Source organism: Phoxinus phoxinus (genome assembly GCF_949152265.1).
Source record: "Phoxinus phoxinus genome assembly, chromosome: 9".
NCBI classification, from domain to species: domain Eukaryota; kingdom Metazoa; phylum Chordata; class Actinopteri; order Cypriniformes; family Leuciscidae; genus Phoxinus; species Phoxinus phoxinus.
This window is the reverse complement of record NC_136884.1, coordinates 3,192,832-3,209,578: the sequence shown is the minus strand read 5'-3', so window position 1 is coordinate 3,209,578 and position 16,747 is coordinate 3,192,832. Positions and strand designations below refer to the sequence as shown.

At 37.2% G+C, this 16,747-nt stretch overlaps 1 protein-coding gene and 1 long non-coding RNA gene across 7 annotated transcripts in view; one reads left to right on the top strand and one right to left on the bottom strand.

Moving 5' to 3' along the window:
- The first annotated feature begins 1,819 nt into the window (after positions 1–1,819).
- LOC307003635 lies at positions 1,820–6,294 on the top strand. Its single transcript, XR_013798764.1, has 3 exons — positions 1,820–1,893; positions 2,406–2,494; positions 5,686–6,294. It is a non-coding gene; the product is annotated as an uncharacterized lncRNA (long non-coding RNA).
- A 3,614-nt stretch (positions 6,295–9,908) lies between these two features.
- The window catches only part of osbpl8 (oxysterol binding protein-like 8), a 79,640-nt gene continuing 72,801 nt past the window's right edge, over positions 9,909–16,747 (bottom strand). For 4 of the 6 annotated variants that reach the window (XM_079622092.1, XM_079622093.1, XM_079622096.1 and 1 more), the window contains 5 exons: positions 16,094–16,279; positions 15,002–15,158; positions 13,747–13,849; positions 13,551–13,656; positions 9,909–11,764 (listed from right to left, as the gene is read on the bottom strand). In XM_079622092.1, the coding sequence (XP_079478218.1) occupies positions 11,632–11,764; positions 13,551–13,656; positions 13,747–13,849; positions 15,002–15,158; positions 16,094–16,279 (685 nt within the window). In that variant the 3' untranslated portion in view covers positions 9,909–11,631. The remainder of the gene's footprint in view (positions 11,765–13,550; positions 13,657–13,746; positions 13,850–15,001; positions 15,159–16,093; positions 16,280–16,747) is intronic. The other 2 variants (XM_079622094.1, XM_079622097.1) reach the window with 1 other exon arrangement.

Below are 16,747 nucleotides of genomic sequence, written 5' to 3'. Positions count from 1 at the left end.
TTAAAGATGTTTTATTTGGTTTGTTTGACTATCCAAAAGAGAAAACAGGACAATATTACATAATTAATTTGTGTTTCCTTAGCTAATTCTAAGTATTCATTTCTTTACCCCAAATGTTTGAATAAAAGTGTATCGGGTTTTCCAGGTAAAATTTTTCAACATTGGATGGATAGATGAGAGGGACAGATAGATAGATAGATAAACCCTCCTAATGCATTTAAAAAATATAATACACCTTTTGTATTCCCGGTGGAACGTAAGCTTATAACACAGTCATAACCTAATATTTTTCAATTAAAACCATAACTTCTCGATAATGAGTGAATGCACTAAAGTTTGAAAGTGTGGACCTTTCCTCCCCGACTTCCTCAAGTGGATCAATGATCTTCATCTGGTAAACAGTGTGTGCTGCACACAGAGAGGGTTCGGGGTGTGTGTCAGATGGTGTTTCCCTGTAGAAGAAGTGAGAAGTCAAACCTCCACCATGCAGCCAGAACCTCCTCATCACTTATTCATGCAGATCTAGTTTTTGCACTCTCACACTCTTTTCTTGCTCTGCCAGTAAGTAGAAGTTTCTGCGCCACAGAAACTGACCTCACACACACTTACTAACTTCCTTTTTTTATCTGTATAAGACGCCATTACCATTTTAACAGTCAGTGCTATAATTAACTAAAGTTACAGTTTAATGGTGTGTGTGTGGGAGGTCTGTTCTGTTCATAAAGTATAAGCAATCATATACAACACCACACTAAATATGCTTGACAAACACAGATTTATTTGAAGAGGCAGCTCGCAGATCTCATACACAGCAGCCATATGGAGATCTCTGGAAATAGCTGTCAGCATCAGCATGAAAGCGCTGCATCACCGCTCAAAGAGTCCTTCACACTTTTGTTCGTCATGAATAATTCCTTTTGCCCACAGTCGGCAAAAGTCCACATTGAATTAACACATTTCTGTGATGTTAATTATGGACTAATTAATAGACAAATAATCGTTTTCTGCACAGCATGCTAATGCCACAGTGTACTTGAATGACTGCTGGGAACAATATCATCAGAATCAATGGATCAAGTGATAACACAATCATACCAGATTTTTTAAAATACAAAATTGAACAAAAATTATCTTAAAAATATACAATTTTGGCGATTAAAAATATTTATCAACTTTTTTACTGTAGTTTTTGAAGATGAGGGGATTGTGAGTAGGCCATTTTCAAAAAAACTTTTACTTTATTATATTGCAAATGTATAGGCTAATAGTTTACTTTGTACAATTTATAAAACATTGTTCCTCGTTATTTCGAACTGAAGAAATCGAGACCTGACCTTGACGCGATAGCAACGCCCGAATCGTGAACGAATCATTCGAGTCGATTTTTACTAGTGAATCTTTTGGATCGGTTCACACAACGCACTGAACGATTAATTCGCGAACGGGAATGATTCAATTGCAATCTATATCTATACTGTCCATACTGTCTATGATACTGTCTATGATTGCAATGCAGCTACTATCGAGTGAACAACTCACTGCTTCAGATAACATAGATATATACAATAAATACATTTTTATTTTACTGACTTTCTTGATCGATCTATTCTAGTTCATCAAAATGAACGAATCTTTTTTCGAGTCATTTCGTTCAGGTTATAGCCTACTTTTAACAGGCAAATTCCCCGAACACATTCACCTACGCAATCTTGACCATATTCTGAATTAAGAAATCATTATAATGCAGTCAAAAATAATTTACAGGGAACATAAATAATTACTTTACCTTCCGAGTCTTTCGTTCATTTGTCACGTGACAGTTCATGACCGACTCATCACAAAAACAAGGAGAAACACGACGCAAAAGTGCTTGAATGTTGGGACGATTTGATTGTGAGTTACTACTACGGTCGAATTTTAGTATTCTTTATTGTGGATGAAAATCATATTTTTGTTGACAAAGTTTGTGATTAAGTCTGTGGTATTAAAAGGTATTGTGAGCAGAAGGATGGAGCATCTGCTAAAAAATGAAACAAATATTGAAATATGATACAATAAATGATAAAACATAAAAAAAAAATCACTAGCACACTAGCATATAGCTATATAACCTCAAAGACAGCAACTAAATGCCACAAAACTCTCAATTTTATATCATGAGCTTTTCTTAATCAACAAGCCATAACAGTTTAAACATGCTAAAGAATAAATCTATTCAGATTTAGAGCTGCTTTTTTGTTTTAGGTGGGCATAATGTGCAATATTGTGGGTTTTATGCGAGCTCCCCATGGAGATTCGCTCTCTGTTGCCATCTTGTCTGTGCCAGCCAGAATCTGCCTCTTCTGTGGATATCTCTTTATTTCTTTGTGTCTTTCTGGCTCACCCACTCTCTCTCTATTCCTAAGCAAAAGGCGGGGGAGAGACGAATGTGAAGTGACACAGGAGAACGCTTTGCTGTCCTTCAAGTCTCCGCGTGTCCTCTGAAGAGCTGAAGGTACAGCGAGTCACTGTCAGCAGCCAAATGAACAAACCAGGTTGTTCAGTCACACTAATTCACTCACCCAACACAAAAAAGCCCAGCATGCAACTCAAAAAGAGAGAGATTACGTGACTGATTAGCAAGACAAGAGACGTCATTTGGGCTCACGTTGACATAAATTTGAACACGAGTATTGCTCAACCATGTTAAAGTTGCCAACAAGGTGCTTGGTCTCAAGATACGACTCAGATCTCTTTGAACCTTACAAAGCCTTCTGTGTCATATTTGATGCACACATTTCTAAGGCCTCTAAATGATCAACATGATCAAAGCTTTGCAGATAAACCCGTTGCTACATGCCTTCTGTCGTCAAGTAAAAGGCCTTTGGTGTACTTGTGCAAACGTCCAGCTTCAGCTCATGGATCATGAGTCTTTTTGCTGTGCAATCTTTCCTGACTTTTATAAAGTAAACATAAGAATAATTTTTATATTTTACTGGACTGAAGCTGCTTAGGTTTAGGCTTTCCTCAAATATGATCATCAGGCTTTTGAGGAAGGTTTATTTATTAATCTCTCAATCATTGTATTGCAATGCGTTTTAAAACTACGAGCTTTGATCATAAATCTAAGCACTTAAATATCATCTTACTCGGACATAATATTGGCAGATATAGAGTGATGACTGATATTTATATGCATTTTATGTCAGTAGTCTGTTATACTGCTATGAAGATCTCAATGATTTACATTACAAGCTATTAAAATATCAACATACTTTCTGGTCATATAAATATCAGCATCTGCAGCAAAATCCATATTTTATTATTTTAGGCCTCTGAATAAAATTGAAGTGTTTTTTCTCCTCGAGTTTGAGGATATTCTCACTATATGGTACTATATGAGCCATAAAAGTATGTGAGCCATCAAATATGATGCTCAACATAACACTTATGCAAACTTTAGGTCCAATAAGCTGTTACTTCAAAAAAAAAAAATTATATATACTGTATATATTATCTCATATGTCAAGCTTTGCACAACCATTCATGTCTTTTGCTCAAAGTTTTAATACTTGTGTTCGAATCACTAAACCCTAAGAAAAAGTTTCTGGAAATTAGATGAGGCTGACAGAGATGATTGAGCATGACTGAATCAAAAGTGGTTTAGTCACATACATGTTATATATATATATATATTAAATGAATCACAAGTGGTTCACATCCTGCTCATTTCTATGAGTACGAAACCGCAGTTGGCAGCTAATAATGACCTCATTTAACAACTCATCCGCTATTTATAACCATCACAAGAGCCCAGCGCAGTCAGATATATGTTTAATAACCACAGGCTGAAGTATATGCGTGCGTGCACACGCTATTGTGACAGACGTCCGTGTTAATGCTCTTTTAATCCCTGAGCTGAAAGAGAGCTCGGCTGCAGCACTTCTATTCTCTGCTGCGATTCCAGCTGGGATAAAAACTGTGCTGAGCCAGCGCTCTCTCCGCCAGCGCTCACCCTCGCCCCTGTCCAAGAGACGTGGACGTGTGGAGAGCGCTATTCAGTGCCAGATACAGAAGAGGTCAGACCTGGTGACCTCGGTCTCTGAATGCCAGGTCTGTTCGGAAATCATGCGACTAACCCTGAAAACCTGACGCATGAAATATAGTCAGATTTGTGGAACCGTTCATTTTACCCGAAGACTTTATATTTAGAGAGTGTGTTTTCTTGGTTTCACATTTGAAACGTCAGGCTTTTAAGGCTTGTGGAGAAAAATGGTGAGAAATGCCTTAATTTAATTTAGAAATATGCAGTTTGGTTGTCGTGAATGGCTGTTAGTGAAGCGCATGAGGAAAGGAGTGCGGAACAAAAACTAGTCTTTAGTAAATACAAAAGAAGACACGAGAATAACGTAACATAACCACATTAAAGGTCCTGAATCTCAAAGAGCTCTAAAAGCCTTAGTTTCAGGTCAAAAGACATTTTGATTTGCTAAAATCATTAGTTGTGGCTGGATCACATGCTTTTGACTATTCCGACCAAGAACGGCTCACTTTGACATTAAAAATCGTTTGATTGACATGTAAAAAGACCCATTTTGGGATTAATATGTAACCTTCAAGGTCCTTGCACACCAAGTCCGAAATTTTCATGTGTTTTTTCGCATTTGTCATTCAATGGCTCTGAATTGTCAAAACACCTCTCAAAATGTTTGCTACGGATGCGAAAAACGCAGAAAAAAATTATGACGGACAAAAACGTGTGTAAACGTGATTGACACAACGTGAGGTCGTATTTATTTTTTAACGCGTGAACATTTCAGACTCGGTGTGCAAGGATGATAGCGGATACAGAACTAAGGAAACTCAGGGGAATCCCTGCCGCCATTTTGAAATGCGTTCCACTTCGTGAAGTGGACGAGTGAAGTTTATATGGACAGACCCTCGTTCCCTCGATTCAGACCAAGTCTACTTCATATGTACACTTTTATGTCCCACAATGCAGTACGATTGTGACGTCACCGCAGATCTAGTCTAATCACCACCACAACAAACAACTCTATGATATATTTATTTTTATTTAAAATAACCCAAACACACCTATATACATTTGGATGCATTACACAAATTCTTAAAGGATTTATTCATAATAAATCAATTCTATAGCGGATTCCAAGTGATCAAGGGCTTGATCAAGAATGTCAGTAACCAGACAGTTTTTGGTTCCCATTGACTTCCATAGTATATATTTATCCTACTATGGAAGTCAATGGGAACCAAAAACTGTTTGGTTACTGACATTCTTCTAAATATCTTCCTTTGTGTTCAGCAGAGGAAAGAAATTCATACAGGTTTGAAACAACTTAAGGGTGAGTATATGATGACAGAATTCTCTTTTTAAAAGTGAACTAATCCTTTAAGTGTGTGCTACAATTTCTCTCTATTTATCTATAAAAAGTATATTCAATGCTATATTATACATAGAAAAGCATGATTTTTAAATGTACAAAATTTCTACTTCTATTTCGGAACCCCCAAAGATTATCATATACAATGACTGTGCTATTCTGGTGTATTTTGGTCTGTTATGTAAAGCGTATGACAGAAGTTGCAGGGATGCATGTGTGTGTGATGCGATTACATAACACTTCTGCATGCCTCTCTCTCTCTCTCTCTCTCTCTCTCTCTCTCTCTCTCTCTCTCTCCCAGCACGTGCATGCGTCTGCAGACAGGCTGTTTTGGTCTGTTTCAAGTCTCCGTGTCCTGCAGGATTAGACCAAAGCCTCAACATCTCGAGATGCTGTCGGAGACGGTATCTTAGCAACGGTGGCAATGAGTCGAGAGCTCCAAATATGGATGCGGAGGAAATCCATTTATTGGACTGGCAAAGACTCAGCGATGACAGACTCACGAGGTTCGGCGTGACAGCGGAGATCAACCCGACCGCATTTCTGTGCCTCACGTCTCTCGCCTCGCTATTAATAATGGAGTGAAGATTAACTTTCAGGTCTGAGGAAAAGCACATTCAACTCCGTGGTGGCGCTCACGACAGCTCCGGCGCTCTTATTACACACGTTTACGTCAGCTTGATAAAGCACACACACTGATTGTGATTTTGCACAAACTCAGGTTTTTACAAAGTCACTAACCAGTGACACACAAGCTACATCCGCTCAACATTTAATCCTTTAGTCACGACCACCTAACAACACTTTTATCTTTCCTTGAAGCAGAAGTGGATCCCACACTTATTCTGCAGCTTTAAAGGGATAGTTCACTTTGAAATGAAATGTTGGTATGTTTTATCTTACCTGAAGTGCATCCAAGATGAAGGTGTCTTTGTCTCCGCAGTAGTTTCAATTTTGACATTTTTAGGTCAAACCGTTCTTGTCTGTCAGTCATATAATGCAGGTATATAGGCACTGTCTCTAATAGCATGCAGAGAAAAGTCCAAATTAAGTGCACATTGATGGCCTAAGACACGGAACAAGCAGTTTGTGTGATAAAACGAACAGTATTTATATAGTTTTTATCTCTTTTACACAACCACGTCCATCTGATCTGTTTACTTAGTCTGCGCAAGCGTAGAGCGCCGGAATGCTCCGGAAGTGATCTCTCTCTCACGCGTGTACGTCACTCATTGTTTACACCAGAACCTATGCACAGAACAGAGATTGTAGGACGGCTAATAGAAATGGTACTAGTTTGCGCTTATCCGGGATGTTTAAAGCAGCGCTCAGTAAGATCGGGATTTCTTTGTTGTATCCTCGCGTTTTGCTCGGAGGTTTCTCTCTAGAGCTCCCCCCGCAGCTTCGGAATAGATATTTGACAACAACTGTTAAAAACTCGCTGGCTATTCTCAGACACTAGAGGCTTAGTAGATCAACGACATCAAAGCAGATGGAAAACTCTTTGCAACGTCGTCTTCATTCGGGTTCCAACAGCGTGAGGGAGCGCAATAATGACAGCATTATAGCAGATTTCTTTTTGCAGTAAAGCAATTCTTTACCTCGCGAGACTTGGGATCACACGATACTTCCAGACTAAGAGGCCGGCGGGCCACTGGCCCAAAGTTGCAAACGCTGTTTTTCCGCTCACGGGCACCAGGGGGGTGCGAAACCACCACCATTCAACCCAAAATAAGTAATATAACCATTCCAGTGACTCCGAAGTTGATCAGTTAAGGTAAAAAAATTACTTAGTTCACCTTTAAACCGATGTAAAAAAAATACATTTACGTAAGCTCGCGCGAACTCATCCGGGAGACCACTTCCCGCGCTCTACGCCGCTTGCGCAGACTAAGTAAACACACCACTTGGACGTGGTTGAACGAGAACGGTTTGACCTAAAAATATCAAAATTGAAACTACTGCGGAGACAAAGACACCGACATCTTGGATGCACTTCAGGTAAGCTAAAACATACGAAAATTTAATTTCAAAGTGAACTATCCCTTTAATGCCCAGCTCTCATCCCAGCGAGCACTTTTACATTCTTACTGCGGCATTGTGGGATTTCATCTTCTGATGGAACGCTTTAAATATCCAAGGAAGCATCTAAACACGAAATAAATGACTTTTATTAAGAGAAAGAGAGCTCAGTTTCTCCTCCCATGATCCCTCTGAGACCGCAGGTATGAGTGCACGTGATCGGTCTGAGCGGAGACTGTCACCTGTGTTTCTCACACACTCACACACACACACACACTCACTTACACAGTTCTGTGTTCAGTTCTAAATCAGGAATATCCACTTCACACGTTTCAGGCTTTCTGTGGACAATAGAGTCAGAATGAACAGCATGATTCATTCTTTGTGTTCGTTTATCAAGAGCCATTCGATGAACAATACTCACATTTCTAACCCAGTAATTATTCCTATGGTGATGAGAAAGTACAAAAATGATCCTGTGAACCATTAGTTTCACTCAAAAAACACAATTACTGCATATATTAGTGGCGTTTGCCAAGTCAAGCATGTGAACTCACCAGGGTTATGACATCATCACCACGTGAAGTCACCAGGGTTATGATGACATCACTATGTGAAATCACCAGGGTTATGACATCATCACCACGTGAAGTCACCAAGGTTATGACATCATCACCACGTGAAGTCACCAAGGTTATGACATCATCACCACGTGAAATCACAAGGGTTATGACATCATTATGTGAACTCACCAGGGTTATGACATCATCACCACGTGAAATCACCAGGGTTATGACATCATCATGTGATCTCTCCAGGGTTATGACATCATCATGTGATCTCTCCAGGGTTATGACATCATCATGTGAAATCACCAGGGTTATGACATCATCACCACGTGAAATCACCAGGGTTATGACATCATCATGTGAAATCACCAGGGTTATGACATCATCACCACGTGAAGTCACCAAGGTTATGACATCATCACCACGTGAAGTCACCAAGGTTATGACATCATCACCACGTGAAATCACAAGGGTTATGACATCATTATGTGATCTCTCCAGGGTTATGACATCATGTGAAATCACCAAGGTTATGACATCATCACCACGTGAAATCACCAGGGTTATGACATCATCATGTGATCTCTCCAGGGTTATGACATCATCATGTGAAATCACCAGGGTTATGACATCATCACCACGTGAAATCACCAGGGTTATGACATCATCACCACGTGAAATCACCAGGGTTATGACATCATTATGTGAACTCACCAGGGTTATGATGACATCATTATGTGAACTCACCAGGGTTATGACATCACCATGTGAACTTGCCAGAGTTATGACATCACTCACTATGTGATCTCACCAGGGTTATGACATCAGTGACAGGTGGGAAGATGGCCCGCCGCTCTGGAAGCTGCTGTCCCAGCATGCATCAGCACACATGTGGATTAAATGACGGCTCCAGCTGTTCCTGAATAAACCCAGACTAGAACATCAGGCTGAATGCATTCAACCCACCAACCCCCCAAAATCTGACTTCTATAAACTCAACCAAAATGCCTAAAATACTAATCTACCATTAATTAAAAAAAATAAAATAAACCCTGACACGTTGACCGACTACTGAAGAGATTTGGCAAATTAACTATTGGCTTTAGATTATCCCACTTATTACAACTATTTACTAAATAAATAAATGCACATGATATTTTGATTTTAGATTAAATTATTTTTTTGGAAGAACTGGAATTTACTGTTGTATAAATTATATATTTTAATTAACTCTTGTTTTAATTGATTTTTTCGTCACACTAATGAACTGAAATCTTGAAGCGCCCTCTGCTGGCTGTTACAGGACCTGCCTCTAAAATGACAGCATTGCTGAAAACATCACACAGATACAGTGAACACATCTGACATTCACAGATACCACTAATATATCATTTACACAAAACGGTATCAGTAATGAAAGCTAAATCAAAGGATTTTAGTTCAATGAAATATGAATAAAAACACAAAAAAAATGTTTTTATGACTACCTACAACTAACTAACTAACTACAATAAAGCAATTACACTAGACTGTGCATCAAATACTTAAAAAAAAAAAAACTAAAATAAATAAACCAAACTAAAATAAAAAATAAATGCACTGAAACTAAAACTCACATATGCATGAACACAAATTATATAAAACTAAAAAAGGCCACAAATTATATTTAGGTTTTGATAAATGTACTATTATAAAACTGAACAGCCAAATATAAGCAATCCCACTAGACTTAATATTTAACACAGATAAAAATGTCAGTCAGAAGCACATAAAAAAAAGAAAGAAATTGAAATAAACTGAAAACAAATGATAGTGTGTAAATTAAATAGAAAAAAATCAACTGTAAAAAAAAACAAAAAAAAAAAACCTATTACACAAAACCAATTTAATAAAAAAAATCAATCCTGAGGTGCAAAGGAAGGAGAAACAATAGTACAGTCTTTTCCATTTATTTGGTGATATGTCACAGGTGACAATAAACTTACAGGAAGTTATTTCTGGAATACAAATAAAGCATGTACATAGAGACAGCTGCAGGAAATCATCAAGAGCAAAAACAACAACAACAACATGGATCAGCAGGAGTAAAAACCTTTAAAAAGAGCCAGGGGCAAAAACAAAAAACAAAAAGTGAACAAACCGAACAATGATCTGACCAGATGAACACTGAACAGAGTGCACGTGACATGGAGTTTGATCCCTGGTTTGGTGGCAGACGATGGCAGATCTATGGCAGCTTTGAGCTCCGGGACGAAATCTAAAACTCACAGTGAGACGCCGAGCCGGACACGTCTCCCGAGATCGAGTATGGCACATTCACTCCAGAGTGAGAAATCAAGACAAACGATGGTGGGGATTAAACAGTCCCTCAGACTCCGGCTGCAGGACCCGCTTGTAAAGGCACGTGGTTTTTTTTGTATGATGTGAGCACATTCAAACATCTGATTGGACGCTGTGCAAGTGATCAGGTGACCGAACAAAGACACGTGACGGGGCTATGGGTGACGGCGTCTGGCTAACACACACACACACACATTTCTCTAGAAGTACAAAAGGAAATGGGTTGTTTACTATGTACAGATGAGACGTTAACACTAATCTACTCTCAGACTATTTGGCTTGTTAATCGTACATCTAGTCTGATGTAACATTGGCAGACAAGAGTCAAGCAACTACAAAAGTACGCAACAGTATTTCCTGCTACAGGTTTATTTCTACGCCTAGATCTACTGTTTCCTCCGAGTAATATTAAATGTGACGCTTGAGATACTGTACACACTCCTCCAGTATCGTATCCTTCGAATAAATTAAACATTGTTACCGTTAAACACGACTTTACGAACGCATGAAATGCAGGATCCACATACTGTGCTGTTAAAAAAAATTAAGATCTAGAATGAAATTGTTCCCGGAACAGTTTTAAATAATACAAAATTTTAACCTCGACTCACAACATCCTTCATTCATTTAATAAAATGTTCATAAAATACCAGTAACATCAGCAATATTGAACCTTTTTTTTTTTTTTTTAGTTTTAAATTCGGGTGTTTAGGTCACATTTCAGTCCCAAAAGAAATAAAAAAACATTTTTAGGACTAAAATGCATTAAGACATATTCACGTTCATAACATTTCCAAATTCTCATTGCTATAATGCATCCGTTCGCAAATTTTATTTATTTAAATCAGTACAAATTAAAGGCAGTACAATAAATACCATCACGTACAAATACTTAATAATATATATTTTTTGGGGGGTTATAGTAACGAAAACTTTTTTTTTTTGCACTTCAGTCATGAGAATTTGGGGTGAAATGTGCTTATTTGTTATGAAAATTTCATATTTCATAACGTTTTTTTGACCTAGATTTGATGATCACCCATTAAGTCTGTGTATTGACTGACGTCCTCCACTCCGCTCATGGAGGGTAAAAACTGTGGTAAGATAAATTAAAAACCATTGGGAGGCTGATGAGAATTTCCTCTTTTTGAAGAATAAAAGTAAACAGTCATTTCTAAAAACATCCCACAATGCACTTCAACCACGGCTGATATTAGCCGACGATACGAATTCATGAAGAAACGGAACGAGTGAAAACCGAATGTGTCGTGCTGAAGGAATGAAGGGTCTCCCGGGTTTGAGGAGACCTGGACTCGTTACTTAAAGATGAAGTTGAGGAGGACCTGGACGAAGATGAGGAAGAGGATGATGGCGAAATCTCTGTGAGTGAGGAACCAACTCTCCGACGTCGACTGACTCGCCACTCGACTCCTCAGGGCGTTGACGCTCCTGCATGCAATGTTAACAAAAGTCAATATTACAGTTTTTCATTCAGAAGCTCGAAAAATTTGAATATGGTGCAAAAGTTCATTTATTTCAGTAATTCAACTTAAAAGGTGAAACTAATATATTATATAGACTCATTACATGCAAAGTGAGATATTTCAAGCCTTTATTCTTTATAATTTTGATGATTATGGCTTACAGCTTATGAAAACCTTTTCAAAATATTCTAATTTTGAATTTTGAATGTTAACAAAAGTGAATATTCTTGTTTTTCATTCTGAAGAACACCGCAAAAAATGCTTTTCTTAGTACTAAATACTTAGTATTTTTGTCTTGTTTCCAGTCCAAATATCTAAAAATTCTTAAAAATCAAAATGCATTTACTAGATGAGTAAAATTACACAAGATATTATGTCCTGTTTTCCAGGGAAGCCGAAGTGAGTTGATGCTTAAAAAAAAATAAAAAATAAAAAAAAAATCTGCCAATGGGGGTTAGAAAAATAATGTTAATTCAAACAGAAACAAGATTATCTTTCTTACCCCATTGGCAGATCATTTTGCTTGTTTTAAGCAAAAACTCGCTTAAAGGAGCCGTATGTAAGAAATGTATTTTAATTAATCATAAAATGGCCCTGATATGTCAGTAGACATTAATAAATCATGTTGATTTCAAATACTTATATCACTGACAACTGTAGTCCGGCCAGGATGTTGTCATTTAAAAGTGAAGTTGCAGCCCTCAACTGATGTTGATGTTGTCATGTTGTGTTTTGGCCTGATGCGCCACCCTCTACCTATCTACCAATCACGAAGTCAGTAGTGTTTCGGCATCCGGGTTGCCAGCTCTGCTCTAGTCTTGCCATTGGAAGCTCCTTAGCCTACGTTCGTGCTGGATCCTGCAGCCTATCTGGCAACCTCGAGTCAGGGGGGAGGAAGGGGATACACCGCTCTACAGTCATTTGAAAGTGATTGCAGTACCAGTTTTGGCCACAATCTTACAAACGGTTCCTTTAATTTTGATTAATTTCCCCAGAAAACAAGACTTAAATGGGTCATGAACTGGCTTTTAAAAAATGTTATATTGTTGTCTGAGGTCAACTTATGACGTTCGCTTGGTTTTTACATTCAAAAACATCAAAATGAATCAGTAATCGGCTGTTTTCTACCCCGGTTTTGAGCCGAGCTCCTGAAACACTCGTTTTTATGGGCGTGCCGCATTGAAGACTTGGAAGTAAACGTCCACTGCTATGATTGGATAACAGTTTTACATATTATAATGAGCTTCATGTAATTCTTGAATCGGTGGGCGGGGCTAAACAGGCGGTGTTGAAGTAGGCGTCGATTTTCTTCTGCGGAGGCGGGGTTTGATACTCTGTGACGTCATAGGGTCACCTGTAGGTAACCTGTGTAGGCTAACTGTGTGTTATGCGTAATGTGTAGCCATTGTTCTCTCGAATGCCCAAGACGAATTTCTCCAATAGGAGACAATAAAGGCTTATCTTATCTTATCTTATCTTATCGATCCCCACTTTGAAAAGCCTGTCGTTCGCTGTGCCTGGTGTCAATAAAAGCTTTTATTGGACTAACTTTACAGTTCTGAAACTTACAGGATATTCTTATAGTATGATGACCTCTTAAAGCTCAAGGAAATTTGATTTCTCAGTTCATCACCCCTTTAATATCTTTAATAAGTGCATCTTGATTTAAGAAATGTGTGATATTTGGACTGGAAACAAGACAAAAATACTAAGTAATGCAGTGTAAGTATTAGTTAGAGACGCAGCGTCACCTGTTAATGTCTTCCTGGGTTTTTCTGATCGACTCAATGGCACTTTGGATTTCACTCAGATCTGTTCCTTTCTTCCGGAGGCGGCTGTTGTGTTTGCTTTTGTGCCCTGAAGGAAAGACCATGATCAGGTGTTTGGCACGTTTGAGCATGTGTGTGTGTGTGTGTGTGTGTGTGTGTGTGTGTGTGTGAGACGTACTCTCGCTGCCTGACGAGTCCTGTCGGTCCGGCTCCGGAGACGAGCAGCCACTTTCAGGACTTTTAGGTTTATCACTCTTGTGTTTCCGCTTTGGTCCCGTCACCTACAGAAACACACGCAGACGAGCCGAACATTCACACATTTCATTCTTTATATTGTGGTTATGACAGTCTGAATTATATATGCGAATCTCAGATTTCTGAAAGGCTGCGAACAGGGTCCAAAATTAACTTTTTGCCTGCCATAAATATGTAATACTGGCCATGAAGCTGTATTTTGCATATTTGTGCCATTAAGTTGGGAATTTAATTTATGTTTCTTTTTTTAAAAAACATTTATGACTTGTTTAAATGCAATTTAAATGCATTTTATTATTAGATTTATTGTGCATTTAAATCTTACATTTATTTATTTAAATACAAATAAAATTTATAATTATTATTTAATTCATTACATTTTACTACTTTAAAAACATTTAATTTCTAATACATTTTATTACATTTATATATTTTTTTTACAATTATTAAAAAAAATCATATTTCATTTCTACTTATTTTTAATTTATTGCAACATTTATTAGTTAAACATGCATTTAATTTCTAACTATTTATTATTACATGATGTATTTAAATGCAAATTCAATAATGCAAATTTACCTTCTAATTATTATTTTATTACATATTACTATTTATTTGAAAACAACTTTAATTTCTAATTATTTTTATTGTAACAATTTTTTTTCAAATCTTACATTTAATATTTATTTAAATGTATATTTAATTTATACTTTTTTGATTTAATATAACATTTATTATTTATTTAAACATGAATTTAAATTCTAACTATTATTACTACATTTATTCTTTCTGGTATATCACAAAAAAAATATTGTTTCCATCCAATATGATTTAATGTGCACATTTACTACTATAATCTTACACAGAATCCCAAGATTCACAAAACAATTGATTTTGGACCCAAGTTTCAAAGATGCATCCCTGCATCCCATAATAACACAGGCATGCATGCGAGTCAGTTGCAGACGCCAAAGAGCACAAAGACAAAACAAAAGCTGAAAATGAAGCAGAGTGGTCATGTGACCAGGTCAGGCGGCAGATGATTGGTTGCATTGCAGAACGGAGAATGGAAGGTTGAAGAATGGACAGAGCGCAGGCGACGGCAGGCGATGATGAGATGGAAGCAGAGAGAGGGATTGTGGGTAGAAGGAGGGAAAGGTGGGGACAGAAGGACGTACCTGGCTCAGGTAATTGTCCCTCCGGGAGCCCTGCTGGGTACTGAGACTAACTACACTGGCTGAACGTACCATAGGCGTCCTGTGGCGCACTTTGGTCTGAATACAGCCGTCTTTCTCGAACTGAATCAGATCGTTGAGCGGATCCCACGGGCGAGTGCTAGGACAGAGAGAAACACACCATCCTCACAGTAAACGGGACACGCTACAATGCACTTCCTGTCCAGGAGGGGGCGGCGTGTGTTATAAAACCAACAGTGAGTGATGGCTGAACTGCTCTCAAAATCCCTTTTAATGCTTCAATTCAATTTTTGTTATCAAAAAAGAAAAATAAATCAGTTTTTTTTCCAAAATTCTGTGTTTTCTATTTGAATTTTTCTGGATTCCATTTGGTTAAATTAAATAAATAAACATAATAATCAAAAATCATGTCTAATCAATTGAATTCACAAAAAGCTAACAATTACTAAAAAAAACCTAAAAAACAATAGGGCCTTGTGAAACATTTAATGTTTTTTTAAAATCCTATGGAAACATTTAAAAAAAAAAATCAACAAAGTTGAACAAAAATAAAATTTTAAGGGCCCTATAAAATCAGTTTTATTTTTTCCCAAATTCCGTGTTTTCCATTAGAATTTTTTCTGGATTCCATTTGGTTAAAATAAATAAATAAACTTAATATTAATAATCAAAAATCATGTCTAATCTCAATTGAATTCAGAAAAAGCTAACAACTTAATTACAAAAAAATAAAATAAAATAACAACAGGGCCTAGTGAAATGTTACATGTTTTTTTAAAATCCTGTGTTGAAACTTTTTTTTTTTTTTTTTTTTTTTAGTTGAACAAAAATTAAATTTTAAGGGCCCTATAAAATCAGTTTTATTTTTTCCCAAATTCCTCGATTTCCATTCGAATGTTCTGCATTCCATTTTGATGGTTTAGTTAAAAAAAAAAAAAAAAAAAAATTTGAATCATCAAAAACCACGTCTAATCAATAGAATTCATCAAACTTGAACAATTGAATACAATTAGAATAATATTAAACATACAACATCATCTTTTAAAGCGTAGTGAAATATAAATGTGAGCTTACTCAGCGTAGCGGTAATGCCACTCTCCGGTGGCGGGGTCTTGCTCGAACAGCGCGGGCATCCACTCCTCACACTTAGCCTTGCGCTCGCGTGCCGCCTTCCTCTGAACCTCCTCCAGGATGAACTTCTCATTGGTCGCCTCCGTCTGGTCCTTGTTATTTATGGCCCGTGTCACATGTTGCCACAGCCTGAAGATGACGGAGAAAGACTTCTGTAAATGTGTCCCTTTTCATAATCGTGAAACTATTTGAGAGCTTAGGGTTATTTCTCATGTCACTGATCGCGTAGGGACTTTTTTTTTCAGTTTAATTTTTTTCTGGATTCCACTTGAATGGTTAAATTAAATTTAAAGTTTAGCAAAAAATTATATATTTTTAGAGCCCTATGAAATCAGTTTTAATTTTTCTCCAAATTCCTTTTTTTTTTTGTGTGCAAATTCTGTGTTTTCTAATTAAATTTGTGAGTCTGTTTTAATGGTTTAATTTAATTTGAATAATCAAAAATCATGTCTAATCAATTGAATTCATAAAACTTTACCAATTTAATAATTTATTTGCTATATTTCAAAAGCAGTTTTTTGTGGTTTAATATTCACAGACACTAGTCCATATCATGATTTGATGAAGTGTACAATCCCTACTTTTGATTTATTCCAT